Genomic DNA, 16,999 nt, shown 5'->3' with positions numbered 1-16,999 from the left:
AGAGATTTGTGGTCCATGAGAACCATTTTGACAAGAAGAAATTAATAACAAACCACACTTTTGAAGATTTGGAAGTAAACGAGGAGTCGTACCCTCAAGCGCGACGAAAATTATGTCAACGTGCGATTCCATAAATCCCCCCCCCCCCTCCCCCCATCTACAACATTATTTAAGGGAACTTAGTAATTCTGCGTCTGGGAAAGCTCCAAATGAAAGAAGACTGCGGGAGGAAAACCTTCGTAAGGGAATTAAAGAGCAGTTTGAAGGAAAAGCTTTAGTGACGTGAATGAAAATGTAGGTAGCATTGTAGGAGGTGACAAGTTGTACCTTACTGTAATAAACGATTTGTAATTTTCCACAAGTTATCAGTGGAAGTAATTCCAAAAATTCAAATTAGTGTAAGACTTGCAGTTATAAATTTACTGCTATTTTACGGCGTTCAGTTGAAATTAAATCATACGTATAAATAAGGGACAATCAAATGAAAACGAGACAGATGAAAAAAATTAGTAAACTCTTTATTATTTCAAAATTAATAGCCACATCTGCTAACACATTTACCTCACTGTGAGACAATGCGATCAATGCCTTCATGAAAAAATGTTTGCGGTTGCCTACGGAACTACGGCTGTACCCAGGCTTACATCTCTTCATCTGGAGGCTGCCCACATACTGCTAAGGTTGCTTCGACTGCGCTGCAGGGAAGCCCTTACACATCCTCAGTGCAGTCCCTACCTCTCCCCATGCGATTTCCATATTTTTGCAGCCCTGAAGAAACACGCTCATGGACGTCGATTTTCCTTCGGGTGAAGAGGTGCACTCCTGCATACAACACTGGTTCAGTAGGCAACAGCAAACGTTTTTCCATGACGGCGCTGACCGCCTTGTCTGAATATTTATGAAATAATGAAAGGTTTACTTACTTTTTACCATCTGTATCGTTTTCATTTGACTCTCCCTCGTACTTTGTTGTCATTTATCTGATAGTAGTTTTATCTCTTGGTTTGCTGATTAGACACTAATGAAGGGCATACCGGTTTTAAAAAAACCTTGACCGTGCACAAAACTAAGTTATTCAAAGGGAAGTTGTGTTCGCATTGTACATTTTTTCCTACTTTCCTAATTTTTTTAGATTTCTCTTCGAGTAATTCCTGCTGGATGTTGAGATTATAAGGATTAATCTGTCGAAGTTCTTTATCAGAAATGTGTTATTAGTCAAACCGGACATTTTACAGCATCTTCCTGTTTACACTGAGACAACTAATAATGAAATTGCTTTGACTTAAGCGATTGCACAGTAACATTAAAAAACAATATTTAATACACGATAAGAAGTTGCCACCATCTTTTACTTTTGTTGGTATGAAAAAACTGTTTTTAATGTGTTATGTATGCGCGTACCGTTCATGCTGCTCTGTGCTTGACAGTTGGAAGGAATTTTCATTTTCGTGTATTACAATTTTATTCATTCATTAACATCCATTCTTAGCCATTTAAACGGGAATAGTATTGCTAATTTGATCTTGAGCTCATATGTTCATTGTAGCATTACGCTTATGTGTGTAACTACAACACGTCCTACCATATATTTGTGTAATATTCCGTTTTTGAGTTTCATAATTATCGACACTTGTTAAAACTGCAATTGTAGCTACTTAAATACGAAAGTATCAGTGATCAGTTCTTGAGTACATTTGTTAAACGTACAACTGCATGAGTCAGAGAGTAAAACAGTTTTGTTTTTAATGATCCACGAGACGCCAGCTATGGAAGTTGAGCCATCGTTCTGGCAGCTGTACGATGTTATCACACTGAAGGCTCCGGCTTGTGTAGAGTAGGCAATGGACAGGAGGCGAACAAAAACATGGGAACAATGCGAGAAACGCATGCTTGAATATAAATGCAGATGCTAGGCAAGTCCGCTGGCGGCGCTGTTGTACGTGACCAAGACAGGCAGCTGTGCAACGTCCTCAGTACGTTGCCAGTGGCAGTCGTGTCAGAACGGCGTTGTGTGTGGTAATGTCGCTGCAAAGTGAATCCCAACGTGGGCATATTGTTACTGCTGCTCATATGGTGCGTGCTTCCGCAGCCAAGGGAGCCAAAGGGTTTGATGTGTCAGCAGGCACCGTATCGAAAATTTATTTCGCACACATGAAAGGCAGAGATACATCATGCGCTGAACAGGGGGTTGCAGGGCGACCTATAATTCCGAAGCCAGTGATGCAAACGGGAAAACGTTGTGCCGAAGCCGTAAAACCCGGACTACGGAGCAGTAAAAGAAAGTCATTTGGTGGAATGAGTCTTTTTCCACACTGTTTCCAAATTCTGTACAAGTTTAAGTAACAAAGAGTGAAACAAGGCGGTGGTTAAATGATGATTTGGTCAGCCATAGCGTGCTATTCCACGGGCCCCTTGGTTACTCTGCAAGCCGGCCGCGGTAGACGAGCGCTTCTAGGCGCTTCAGTCCGGAACCGCGCTGCTACTACGGTCGCAGGTTCGAATCCTGCCTCGGGCTGGATGTGTGTGATGTCCTTAGGTTAGTTAGGTTTAAGTAGTTCTAAGTTCTAGGGAATTGATGACCTCAGATGTTAAGTCCCATAGTGCTCAGAGCCATTTGAACCATTTGAGCCTCTGAGCACTATGGGACTTAACTGCTGAGGTCATCAGTCCCCTAGAATTTAGAACTACTTAAACCTAACTAACCTAAGGACATCACACACATCCATGCTCGAGGCAGGATTCGAACCTGCGACCGTAGAGGTCGCGCGGTTCCAGACTGCAGCGCCTAGGAACGTTCGGCCACATCGGCCGGCCCCCCATCAATCGCCACCACCTGAACGTACCACTTTTTTTGCAAAGAATAATGGTATGAAATTCTCCTGACAACCGTTCTGAGACGCCTGGAAGTTGTTTTGAATGCCAACGAGTTACCTACACTGTATTTGGCATGGGAATGTGTAGCGTTCTTGGTGTTTCCATGTTGTTCTCCATCGATTGTACAATCTTTTTTCCCCGCGGACTATACGTGAATGTAAGAGGATGGCGAAAAGTAGGTGAGGTGTGGGGGTGGAGGTTGACAATTTTTGTACACCCTGTATCCTCTGCAACACACCATACGAAGGCTTGCGGAGTGTAAATGTAAACTTAGAGAGTAAAAAAAAACTATGAAAGAGAACAAAGTGGCAATCAAGGTACGTCTGATTTGTACCGTGACATTTAAGGTCACGATCGCCTGTTTACGTGTCTTCTGACGTTTCAGCTACCTGTCCAATTTATGAGAACAGGACACTGTGGTTAGATAAAAGGCGAGCTGCGGGTAGGGCGGTCGTGGCAATAAAACGCTAACCGCTCACCCTTAGTTCTGCAGACTGCCTCTGCTGACTGATCCAACGACAGCGGGGTTGGTCGTGTCTATGTGCATCATCATAAAGCTTACGAAACATTTCGTGAGCTAAACGATTCCTACTATTATTACAGTAATTATTAGCGATTCCGTCATACATGAATGCAATGCCTTTAATTCTGAAAAGTTACGTCTGATAATTCGAAATTGAAAAGTGCAGTTAGAAGAATCTGTCATATACACTCCCCTAATCATTAGAAAGCTACCTACGCAAATGCTGGTAGGAAGTAAAAATGGTGGAGAAACAGGTACTACGGCGAAGCTTAAATATTCATTGAAACCGCTGCGAACCTGCCAACACCAGTAAACAAAAGGTTTTGCAGTAAGACGTGGAGCGTCACGCAACAGAGGTAACAGGATGGCCCGGCGGTCTGGGGACGCGAATGGCCGGCGAAGTGCCTCGACCCCGCCAGTATTCCTGGGGTATTGCGCTCGACTGAAGATTCTGGCAAGCCGGCCGGGCCAGGTCGCGAGACACGGACTGTCCGTGCTAGGGCCGACACAGTACATCACTATAGCCACCACAAATCGCCGCCGCCAGAATGCTGAAAATGGGTGTAACGTACTACTTACTATACTGGTATCCCCTATCCAGTTGGTCACCACTGTTCGTAATATCTCTATTCTCCTCCTGAGGCAGGACAGATGATGCTGAATACAGTACGAAACTTTGCACTGCCACTAGAGGTGTATTCAGGAGCGTCCACAAAATCAGTAATTACTCTAGTCGTTTGTAGGTGATAGAAGTGAGCTGCTGGAGATTAAAAATGCAACTCAGTGAAAGGCAGCACGCAACAAACGTCAAACTACCACGGACTGCACTACATACTTCGGTAAGCGAATCATTAGTACGAGGGCTGATCAACAAAGACTAAGATTGATTTTTCCTGTAGCTTCCGTGATAGTTTCCTATGTACACCATGAATCACTCTCGTGGCAGTAGGTTGGTAGTAATGCTCTGTTCTGTAGCCGCTCTTCGCATTTCGCAGAGACGCGAGTGGGGCTGTATGACGCAATAAAACTTAGGAAGCGCGCGGTGAAGGTGCATTACCTTGTGTAACCAAGTTTAAGTGGTTCAAAGACTTCAAGGAGGCCGACTTGTATGTGTTAAGCAAGGGGGTTTGGCGTTTCGGCTTCTGCTGTGACTGAAGTCAACGTCAACACATCTGCTGTAACTTTCCTGGGGATAGGCGGACAACATTTCTTTAGCTCAGTGAGGTGCTGAGAATTTCATATGGCAGTGTCTTTATGATTATGCATGATCATCTCCATACGACCAGTGTTTGTGCCCGTTGGGTGCTACGTCTGCTGACTCCCGAACAAAAAGCTGTGCGAATGGAGACAAGCCTTGAAGTGTTGCGTCTATTAGCAGATAGAGGGAATGTGTTTCTCGAATCGACTATCACCGGTGATGAGACATAGCTGCTTCTTTACGATCATGAAAGAAATCGAGCCAGCAAAGAGCGGAAATCGCCAGATTCTCCAACACCAAAAAATCGAAACTTCTTCCATCTGCAGGGAAAGTGATGGTGATAACATTTTTTTTTTATTCTCGTGGAACAACTTAGCAGCAAGCATTCCCCTTGACACTACTGTTACAGCTGTATATTACAAGTAAGTATTGGCTAAACTGAGGAAGCGCATTGCAAGGAAACGACCAGAACTTTCCCGGAATGGCTGGGGACTTTATCTGTCATGCGTTGTCTCACGTCGCAAACCAAGTCACGTAGTTTATGACTCAATTCAACATTACCTGTGTACCACATAACCTTATAGCCCCTGTCTTGCACTCTGTCATTCCTTTTTATTCCCATGGTCTCGCGGTTCTAGGCGCGCAATCCGGAACCGTGCAGAGCCATTTGAACCATTTTTTATCAGAGAAAAGTCCAACTAGGAAGGGGTTATTTTGAAAAAGATCATACAAACATTGATAAGGAGTAATAAACATCAGTGAAAAAAATAGGCTCAGTCTTTGTTGCTCAGGCCTCGCACAACAGCACAAAGTAGATAGCATTAACGTCACCTATAATATTCTGTGCATAAGGAAATATTAAGCAGTAGGTCTCTCGTTCAGTAATCGCGTCTGAATGTTAGTTCCTTGTGAGAATATCATGTTACGCCTCGTTCAAAATGGAGAAACGTCTACCACCGTATGTCGGAGTTTGACAACGGCACAATCATGGCCTTTAGAGATACTGGTTTGGTTCTGATCACTATGGGACTTAACATCTATGGTCATCAGTCCCCTAGAACTCAAAACTACTTAAACCTAACTAACATAAGCACATCACACAACACCCCGCCGGGAATCGAACCCGGGAACCCGGGCGCGGGAAGCGAGAACGCTACCGCACGACCACGATCTGCGGACGATACTGGTTTATCATTCCGCCATGTTACTGCTCGCGTTGATCGAGATCCCACTATTGTCACGCGAATACGGAATCGATGGGGTCAGGAGGGTGAACCTCAACACCATGTAGGATTTCAAGGGGCCCCAAGCGACTAGCGCCAAAGAGGGCAAGCACATGGTTAGCTCGGCCGTACAGGATCGTAGAGCCACGTCACTTACCTTGGGTCAGGCTTGTTTGCAGCAAGGCTTATCTCCACATGGGCCGTGCGACTTATGGGATAGAGGAGGAGGAGGAGGAGGAGGAGGAGGAGGAGATGATGGTGGTGGTGGTTGTGGAGGTGGTAAGTGTTTACTGCACCGACGACAGCGACATCATTAGAGACGGGGAAAAATTCCAATTGGGGAAAGAAATCGCCTGTGCCCTTTCAGAGGAATCAATGAGCCAACCCGGGATTTGCTTGAAACGGTTTGGGAGAATCACTGAAAACCTAAATCGCGATGTGCGGACGCAGATTTGAAGCGTCGTCCTCCCGAATGCGAGTCCAGTGTTCTAACCACTGCGCCGCCTCGCTCGCCACGTATGGGGGAGAATGGACTCTCAAATACGACACCACAGTTGCGGTTTCCCTTGATGCGACAACAGAGATACGTGCGCCAACAGTGATGCCCCCTTTTTTTTTACGTGTCTCAGTTCTACAAAGAGCATCGCGATGGACATATCCGTGCGTGGGGGACCCAAAGAGAAAAAAATGTTTACAGACTAGATTACTGTCTACAAGACGCGATTGTACGAAGTAGCATTGAGTTCACAATGTGATCACCCTTGGTTTTATAGCCAATAATTTGGACAGCGGCCTTACATTTCTGACGTGTTGGCACACTGGCTGTGCCGTATCTTCGAGTTCTCCAAGATACTACCTTCCAACAATCGAATGCAAGACAATGGTGTCCTATCCTTCCTCGATACGCAGGGTGTTCGACTGCTGTGCTGACCGGTACCCACTCCAAAACTCTTATCCAAAGAAAACACATAATCACGAGTTGCCGACAGACTAAGACGCCACCACTCAGCAGCTGTGAGTGACCTCTGGCAGAGATGAAGAAGCGTGGAATGACATAACTGTCGCCCGAGCTGAGTTCGACTCGATGTGCAGCCTGGTTAGAGCCACCGTTGTTGCCTGACATCGCACCTTGTATATCTATCATATCTAGTACAAATTTAATCACGCATCTTCCTTAGGACAATAAGGAGAAGTTGAGTATTTGCTACCCTTTCTGGCGTTATAGTTTTAATGGCCAGCAGGTCTCACGTCATTGGCAAACGAAAGGCGAAGCGCACATTTGGGTATTCTCAGTGCGTGGCGGCGGCAGAAGAGCCAGCAGGTGTACCAGGCAGGCAGGTAGGCAGGCAGCGCCCACGTGCGTCGTGGCGACGTGAGCGCCCAGCACGCGGCGTCTCTGCCTCCGGGACACGCGCCTCACGCACGCGCGCCTGCACCGCGCACGCCCGCCGTTGTTTCGCCTCTGCCGCCGGCCGCCCACAATCGTCATCGCAATTAGCCCATTAGCAGACAATACGCGCCAGAAATTCGTATGCCGAGTCATGCCCCCGCTGGCGCCTCTCAAAGTCCGGTGGCCAGCATCCAAAACGTGCTCTGTCCGCCGAAATTTCCGCGGATAGTGTTCGGCAAGGACAGCCTGCCCCTGGGACAATGGGCCTTCTGGCGGCCGCTGACCCAACTGTTCCTGCTGAAACCCCTCCTTGCATGTCGAACAGCTCGCGAACAAAAGCTGTTTTCCGCTCGTATCCGTGCTAGGAGAATTTAGGTTTTTAGCTTCCTGTCAACAGTCGAATCATCTCAGTGTTGCCAATGGTAAAGAAGAGAGAGGGGACAGGGGAGAAAGAGAGAAGGGCTTAACGTCCCATCACAGACGACGTCATTTAGAGACTGGGAAGAAGCTGGGAGTGGGGATGCAAATCGACTGAAAAACCATGGAAAACTTAAAACTTTATGGACGGAACCGACCGTCTTCCAAATGTGAGTCCTTTATGTTTCCCACTGCGACACCTCGCTCAGAGGAGGGAGGGAGGGAGGGAGGGAGGGAGAGATGGAGAGAGAGAGAGAGAGAGAGAGAGAGAGAGAGAGAGAGAGAGAGAGAGAGAGAGAGAGAGAGATTGAAAACATATCCGCAAACGCTTTAGCCAAATAAAGAAAGAAATCGGACACTGCAGCTCTTAAGGTTTTCGTGATTCCCATGAATATATAGGGTGAAACTTCCTGGCAGATTAAAACTGTGTGCTGGACCGAGACTCGAACTCGGGACCTTTGCCTTTCGCGGGCAAGTGCTCTACCAACTGAGCTACCCAAGCACGACTCACGCCGCGTCCTCACAGCTTTACTTCTGCCAGTACCTCGTCTCCTACATTCCAAACTTTACAGAAGCTCGCGCAATATCCTTTCTTTCAGGACTGCTAGTTCTGCAAGATTCGCAGGAGAGCTTCTGTAAAGTTTGAAAGGTAGGAGACGAGGTACTGGCAGAAGTAAAGCTGTGAGGACGAAGTGTGAGGCGTGCTTGGGTAGCTTAGTTGGTAGAGCACTTGCCCGCAAAAGGCAAAGGTCCCGAATTCGAGTCTCGGTCCGGCACACAGTTTTAATCTGCCAGGAAGTTTCATATCAGCGCACTCTCCGCTGCAGAGTGAAAATCTCATTCTGGAAATATTCAGGGTGTTTATAAATCAGTCACACAAAAGTAACCTTTCATTGTGGCAGGGTAAATAACTTACAGAAATGTTGGATACAACACTCCATGAACTGTATCAAGTTTCATTCTGCCTAAGTCTGTTAAGTTACCGACGTTCGCGCTAGGTGGCATGCGCGAATGAGTTATTCCAACAGTTTATCATGGATTCGTACAATGGGTCAGTGTGTGCGAAGTCTCTCTATGGTTTCATAAATCCAAATCCGCTACTACACCTCAGAGACAGTTTAGGATTAAATATCGCAAGCCACCACCTCCAAGACGAGCTGTGAAAACGGATAACACAGGCAGTTGTCACCGTACATCATCATAGAATTTGGCAGGAAATCAGCTGGGACACTTGTCGTGTTACAAAACGTAGCCACATTGACCATTTGTAAATAATATTTGGAGATATACTGCATTCAGTGTTGTATCAAACAATTCTGTAAGTAATTTACGTTTTTCAGAATGAAAGATTACTTCCGTGTAACTAATTTATGAACACCCTATTACCACTAAATGGGGCGAATTGTGCTTAGGCGTCACCTAGTTCAGCGAAGGAAGAGACCGAATTTTCTGTCTCTAATGAATGTATCACTCTGTACACTTTTTAATTTGCCCTAAGTGGTGCAAAAAGAACACGCGAACAAGTGTACAACACCGAAAAACATGGCAAGTGTCAATGCCGGGTGTCCCAGGAGGAATGGACAATATTCAGGGGTATGATGGGAACAATCATTAAATAAAGACCCTACTAAACAAGGGCTCTAAATTGCATACCTTGGGAACTATGGGCGCTTCTCCATCTTCGCTACAGTGAAACCCATCTCTTTTACTGAAAAAGTGCTCATAGCTCTTGAGGTATGCACTTTAGAGCCCCTGTTGACTACACATTTTCTGCTTCTTTTAGTCCATACTATCTCCTCCGAAAATATGGAAAGCAAAGAGCTGCAGTAGAAGAGATTTGTTTCATAGTATCAAGGATGAAGAAGTACTCACAACTCTTAAAGTATGCAATTTAAAGAGCTCACGTTTACTAAACATTTTTGCTTCGAATGATCGTTCTTGCATGGCTCTGAATATTGACCATTCCTCCTGGGAACACTAAACATTCTAGCGCAAAGTGGAACGAAATAATAGTGTCCTGAAAGAGGCGAAATTGTAAAAGTGAATCATTAAGGAAATGTGACCAATGTATAGCATCGCTGACTATGTACCGATACTGTTAATACCAGAACTATGGCTTTTCTTTCCTAGTATCCGTATTTTCTGTATTGAATCACTAGGGCAAAACACTATACCGCTTCTATATTTTTCGAAACTGTTGTAGTTAATGGGTTTAACTTAATATCGTATCATACCTGAGAGTTGAAAACTAACTTCCTTTTCTGTACTGACTTCAGGTTATCTAACTCTACATCGGCGCTAGTCCTCAGAAGTCGACCGTCGCAGTTCCGATACAATTTTCTACATAATGACAAGTTTCTACCATATTCTGCTCTTTCCTGCGCTTCCTACAGTTCTCAGCGGAAATAGAAAGCTACGTAATAAATAATATACATTTGTCTGTTCCTTAGAGTCTTACGATGCAGCAAGTTAAGTAGGTTGAAGTCCGCTGTGGCAACAGAGGATGAGTAATTTCTTCTATATTGTCACTGTAGTGTTCCCAAATGTGAAACACATTCACTTCAGTCCATTCGTCACATTAAGTTGGTTGCTGCAATCTCATACACATTTGCATTACCCAGTTTTATTAGCGCCCATAAAGGTCATAAAGTATTAATAATATTCGATAGATTCAGCTGCGTCTTTGGAAGTCAGAATTTAATATCCCTTTTGCTTAGGCTGGTGGCTGCGCATTGTGGTGTCGGATTGAAAATGCTAATGAACAGGATTCATTCCACGTTGATCTTAGGATATTCTTATTCCTTTGCATCTATAAGAAATAGTCTACATTTGTACCGCGGTCCGCACGTCAATTTTAAGCTGTTGGTCTCCCTACAACTCTGAGTGGGCTGGTTATCATACTGGAGGAAGGCATGGAGTCCATTACAAATTCTGGGTGGTGAGTGTTTTGCTTTAGAACACTTAACGGTTCTCAGACCAAACAACAATTAAATCTTTAAGTTACATCCACTGCTATATGGGCATACTCATAAAGACCGCCAGTTACTGATTCAGCTCAGCGCTAAAGGGGAAAGCCTATGCAGGAGTTCTTGCGTAATGAGTATTGAAAATTAGAAAAAATATGAAATGGCTGCGTGAACTGAACTTAATGTTATTTACGTGGTACTTATGAAAACTTCGTCATGTGATTAACGCCAGGAGCATCAAGGCATCGTTGGTATCATATGCTATGAAATACTGAACTTTAAATTAGTTCTTTGTCCTGATCAACTATGACATTTTCTATCACAATGTATCTATACAAACGTCTGGGAATGTAGCAACTGATCCTCGAATATTCTCGCCATCACAGTATATAATCTAGCAAACAAACTGAATACTGTTCCCTTCAATTTTTTTCTGATTCGTGTTTTCGAGTGTATCACACAAAATTATTGTATTATAAACTTGGCTCAAACAAAATGTGAAATGACCACAGAGTAGGATCTTTCTCGGCACAATTTAACGTCTATTCCATTATCACACAAATTACCGGCATCCGTCGCGTTAAGTTTAATGGGCGTTGTTCCACTGTGATGATCCAAATTTAGCGAAAGTGGAAACAACCTTCAAAAATCATCATTTTTTTCTTTTAATTTGGACGAAGATAGAACGTAAAGACCAAATTTCAAATTTGTAGTACTATTAAGCTACACAAGAATTTTTACGGTGTTCCAATATCCCGAGAATATCCCGATAATTCAAATTTAAAACAGTAACTGGCGTAATAATTAATGATTAGAATTTACGATTATTCACTTACTTTCGACTAAGATAAATGATAAAAAGGCGTTCGCTTAGTGGAACGACTCCAATTCTAGTTAGGCGTCGACACGTTGAAATGGAACGAGGAAGTCGACACGGTAACATCCAGTAATATAGGAGTAGCTCGGTTTCCTGCTTCTATGTCAGAAAAAGAGTCCAAAACTAGTGTTGCTGACAAGTCTTCACAACTTATAGAAATTTAGTTGTGTATGATTTCAGCATTTGCCCAGATGTGGGGATTGGAATGCAGTTGGAACATGTACGCAATCTGTTTGTCGTTAGTACTTTCCGACAGTATCGTACCTCATCTCATTAATTTATTCTGCTGTGGTTCTTATACGACCGTGACAGAAATTTTAGTTCACGCGAGCACTAACAATAGAGTTGTTTCGGTAAAAAATTAACATTTCATTGCAATGATCATTAGACAAACTCTTGCTCAGACTTATGTGGAGGAAAAATAAATAAGGGCCGATAGAGTGGGCTTTGAAACCAGTTCCTTCGTCTTCAAATTGCTTCTTCCTGTTAAGAAAGACGGTGACTAAGAACCACATGCTACTCACAATGTAAACCAAGCTATAGTACAAGGTAATCCGAGATGTATGATTTGTAGCGATAAACGGAGCACACCGTCAATTCCATCTTTCTTGTAGACGGACAGGATTTGTTCTTTACTACAGTCGTGGGGTGTATAACCGTAACTGTAACAAATGGGAGCTCCTTGTCCGTAACTGCGGTGTGAACACGCGAATTGCAACAACGCACAAAAACTAGACATTTATTGATAGCCCTTCATGCAACATCGTAACAGCTAAAGTGCACGTTACGAGTTGGCGTGAGGGCGCCGAGAGACACGCACAGGAAATGCTACGCCGGAGCAGTCGTCGGAGAAACAGCCATTCTGGACCGATAATTGCTGTAGCACGGGGACTCGAAATGCGATACACGGCAACACCTGTAGATGCGCGCCCGATACGACGCAGCTGGTCGCTGGCAAAAAGCAGTCGCGTCGCGCCCGGCCGCTCCGTTACGTCGGCGTCTATTACGCAGAGAACGGTAATAACGGAGCGATAACGCAACTCGGCATTACGACGAAATATAAATTGCGCGCACGAAACCGGAGGCAGTAATAAGGGCGATTTCATCGAGCTGCGCGACGCACGAGAAGACCGCGGCCCGCGATAAGGCTGGTGTGCGCCCGCATCAACATACAATGGGAAACGACGTTAAAGAGGCTGTCGGTCAGCCGTGAATCATAGCGCGGCACCAGCAGCCTCGCAGTAATAAAAGCGTCTCGCCATACAAGCTATACGTGCATTCGAGGCCCGCAACATATTCAGAGTCTTTGTTGCATCACAATGAGGAGTAAAGCTTTCCTTCGGCAATATGGTCAATGTGGTCGTTCCGACTAGTTTAGGGATGAGCAAAAAATATCGGTATATCCAAACACCGACATCATCTGATAATAAAATCGATATGTATTGCCGGTATCGTAGTTAATGATATATCGATTAATCGGTGAGAAACTAAAGTGATATATTTTTTTTATCTTTCCTCTTTCTCTTGACTCCTAGACACTGTAGTTCTCATCGGCAGATTTTTGCCCATTCCAGCTACTGCCAATCTCGGCAATCTAAAAGTAAATACACTGAAGCGCCAAAGAAACTGGTACAAGCATGCTATTTCACATACAATGTAAGCAGGCAGAATACGGCGCTGCGGTCGGCAACGCCTATATAAGACAAGTCTCTGGCGCAGTTATTACATCGGTTACTGCTGCTACCATGGCAAGTTATCACGACTTAAGAGAGTTTGAACGTAGTGTCATAGTAGGCGCACGAGTTATAGGACATACCATCTCCGAGGTAGCCGTGACGTGGGGATTTTCCTGTACGACCATTTGACGAGTGTACCGTGAATATCAGGAATCTGGTAAAAACATCAAATCTCCGACATCGCTGCGACCGGGAAAAGATCCTGCAAGTACGCGACGAACGACGACTGAAGAGAATCGTTCAACGTGACAGAAGTGCAGCCCTTCCGCAAATTACCAACACTTAGCTCCGACATCATGCACTCACGACGACACAGAACTTTGTTCTAACAACGGCTGGCGGTTGCGACGTATTGAGGACATTGCACAGGTGCCGTCTGTAGTCAAATACAACAGTGCAACCTAATCTGCATTTATCTCCAAGCATGCATTTCTCCACATCAATATTTTTGTCCAATTCCTGTAAGCAGAAAGCGTGAGCGCATGACGGTGTACATCTGCCCGCGTACACACGCACGAAAACGGACAAGGACACGAACGCGCGCGATACACACACACACACACACACACACACACACACACACACAGCCGCCAACGCGCGTAGGTAACATAGAGGAAGAAAGTATTACTCACATACTGCATCCCATAAAGTCGCCGTAGTTACACGTAGCAGCATCCCGCGAAATCGCCAACACCGTAAGAAGAGGAACGCAGTTGGTTGTTTCCCAAGGTATCAGGAAGTCAACATGAAACAAAATAAAGGAAAACATCCGTGATAAGTCATAGCACTGGAAAAACTGTGACTTATTTATAGGAAAAAGAAGTAAACGGCTCCAAGTTGCAATTTACATACATCAATCTTGGGCTAGTCGTCTCACACAACACATTTTCACCACGTACTCTCAAACTGAAGCCGTTTTCTATACATAGTTTATCACACAGTAACCCGCCAGGTTAGCCGAGAGCGCTAATGCGCTGCTTCCTGGGCTCGGGTAACGCGCCGGCCCCGGATCGAATCCGCCTGGCGGATTAACGACGCGGGTTGCCGTGCTGGCCAGCCTGGACGTGGTTTTTAGGTGGTTTTCCACATCCCACTGGTGAATACCGGGCTGGGCCCATGTCCCGCCCCAATTACACGACTCGCAGACATTTGGAAGAAGTTTGCGCTGTTTCATGGTTTACGCTAGACGCAAACAGCTGGGGTATACTACTTTCGCCCCAGGGGGTACGAGGTGGCGACAGGTAGGGCATCAGACCACCCCATAAATTAACCTTGCCAAATCCAATAGTAACCATGCCGACCCTGCGTAGATGCGAGACAATCACTATTTAAACTGATCATTTCTCAACGATATGTCAGTATTATCGGTGATAGGTCGGGTAGATTGTTGTTGTTGTGGTCTTCAGTCCTGAGACTGGTTTGATGCAGTTCTCCATGCTACTCTATCCTGTGCAAGCTTCTTCATCTCCCAGTACCCACTGCAACCCACATCCTTCTGAATCTGCTTAGGGTAGTCATCTCTTGGTCTCCCTCTACGATTTTTACCCTCTACGCTGCCCTCCAATACTAAATTAGTGATCCCTTGATGCCTCAGAACATGTCCTGCCAACCGATCCCTTCTTCTTGTCAAGTTGTGCCACAAATTTCTCTTCTCCCCAATCCTATTCAATACTTCCTCATTAGTTATGTGATCTACTCATCTAATCTTAAGGATTCTTCTGTATCACCACATTTCGAAAGCTTCTATTCTCTTCTTGTCCAAACTAGTTATCGTCCATGTTTCACTTCCATACATGGCTACACTCCATGCAAATACTTTCAGAAATGACTTGCTGACACTTAAATCTATACTCGATGTTAACAAATTTCTCCTCTTCAGAAACGCTTTCCTTGCCATTGCCAGTCTACATTTTATATCCTCTCTACTTCGACCATCATCAGTTATTTTGTTCCCCAAACAGCAAAACTCATTTACTACTTTATGTGTCTCATTTCCTAATCTAATTCCCTCAGCATCACCCGACTTAATTCGACTACATTCCATTATCCTCGTTTTGCTTTTGTTGATATTCATCTTATATCCTCCTTTCAATACACTATCCATTCCGTTCAACTTCTCTTCTAAGTCCTTTGCTGTCTCTGACAGAATTACGATGTCATCGGCGAACCTCGAAGTTTTTATTTTTTCTCCATGGATTTTAATACCTACTACAAATTTTTCTTTTGTTTACTTTACTGCTTGCTCAATATACAGATTGAATAACATCGGGGAGAGACTACAACCCTGTCTCACTCCCTTCCCAACCACTGGTTCCCCTTCATGTCCCTCGACTCTTATAAGTGCCATTTGGTTTCTGTACAAATTGTAAATAGCCTTTGCTCCCTGTATTTTACCCCTGCCACCTTCACAATTTGAAAGACAGTATTCCAGTCAACATTGTCAAAAGCTTTCTCTAAGTCTACAAATGCTAGAAACGTAGGTTTGCCCTTCCTTAATCTAACTTCTAAGATAAGTCGTAGGGTCAGTATTGCCTCACGTGTTGCAACCTTTCTACGGAATCCAAACTGATCCTCCCTGAGGTCGGCTTCTACTAGTTTTTCCATTCGGGTAGGTTATTGACACGAATTTTGGACAGGCAATATTTAGTAATTGGATGAGGCTTGGATACTATTACATAGCGTATACAAATATGATCCCTGATACCATCCAATAGAAACAACACATTATTCGGCAAAGTGCATGTTGTAAGTACAAGTCCTCATGAAAGATATCCGTGAAACTTGGATGTGACCTAAATTCTCACAGGCCACTACTGTAGTCTAACGATTGGCTTTACACCCTTTGACAAAGTGAAATTTCAGTACAGACGACTGTCCACCATCCAGTCAGGCAAAAACACATGTCAATAAGATGACAATGATCGAAGACCCTTTCTGTCATCGCGGGTGCACGCAGTGCCCGAGCTCTTACGGGAGTCGGGGACTGCAAGTAAGGGTTTCACTGGTAGCTGACGCTACGCCAGTAGTGTGTAACAGGCTGGGAATTCGCGTCGGAAGGGAAGTGTTCCCAGATGGCAGAAGGGGTTAATGAAATTTCTCGCGTTAAGTGGGAAAGCCAAGTTCGAGTTCGGGTCCAGCACAAAGCAGAGCGAGCGAGCGAGCGAGCGAGCGAGCGAGGATGAGGGAGGAACAGAGGGAGACTTCAAACACGTAATGTAGGGAAGTGTTTGCAGTGATTTAACACACTGTAACAAATATTTACCTCACATTTTACCGCACATATAATGAGTGTGTATTTTTGTTTTGATGCCCATTTTTGTCTTGAGTCGCCGTCTTTTCTTCTACATCTTACCTAATATGTCTTCCTTTAGCATCATTCATCATGATACGCTACGGTCGCAAGTTCGATTCCTGCCTCGGGCATCGATGTGTGTGATATCCTCAGGTTAGTTAGGTTTAAGTAGTTCTACGTTCTAGGCGACTGATGGCCTCAGAAGTTAAGTCGCATAGTGCTCAGAGCCATTTGAACCATTTTGAACCATCATTATAGGATCTCTTATTGAATAAAATGTGAGACTTTCTTTTCAAAAAACAGCAAAAAAGTGCTGGCATTTTTATGTAGCACATACATTGTAAGGTATCATGAATCAATCACCAGTTTTGTAGCTTTTTGTAATATGACATAGCTCCTATCCTTTATTTTGGTAGAAACCCATCAAGAGGTGTTCTCAAGCAACAGAAAGTGGTATAGCAACATTATGCACAAAGTAGTGATGTTGTGTTGAGTGATTCAAA

The 16,999-nt window shown here is 44.4% G+C and overlaps 1 protein-coding gene across 1 annotated transcript in view; it reads right to left on the bottom strand.

The window, feature by feature from the left end:
• LOC126271741 (ankyrin repeat domain-containing protein SOWAHA-like) overlaps positions 1-7,307 on the bottom strand; it is a 157,489-nt gene extending 150,182 nt beyond the window's left edge. Inside the window, exon 1 of the mRNA XM_049974178.1 lies at positions 7,146-7,307. Within this exon, the coding sequence (XP_049830135.1) occupies positions 7,146-7,307 (162 nt within the window). The remainder of the gene's footprint in view (positions 1-7,145) is intronic.
• Positions 7,308-16,999: the final 9,692 nt, after the last annotated feature.

Source organism: Schistocerca gregaria, chromosome 1, assembly GCF_023897955.1.
Source record: "Schistocerca gregaria isolate iqSchGreg1 chromosome 1, iqSchGreg1.2, whole genome shotgun sequence".
Lineage (NCBI taxonomy): Eukaryota > Metazoa > Arthropoda > Insecta > Orthoptera > Acrididae > Schistocerca > Schistocerca gregaria.
This window is presented reverse-complemented; position numbering and strand designations above follow the sequence as displayed.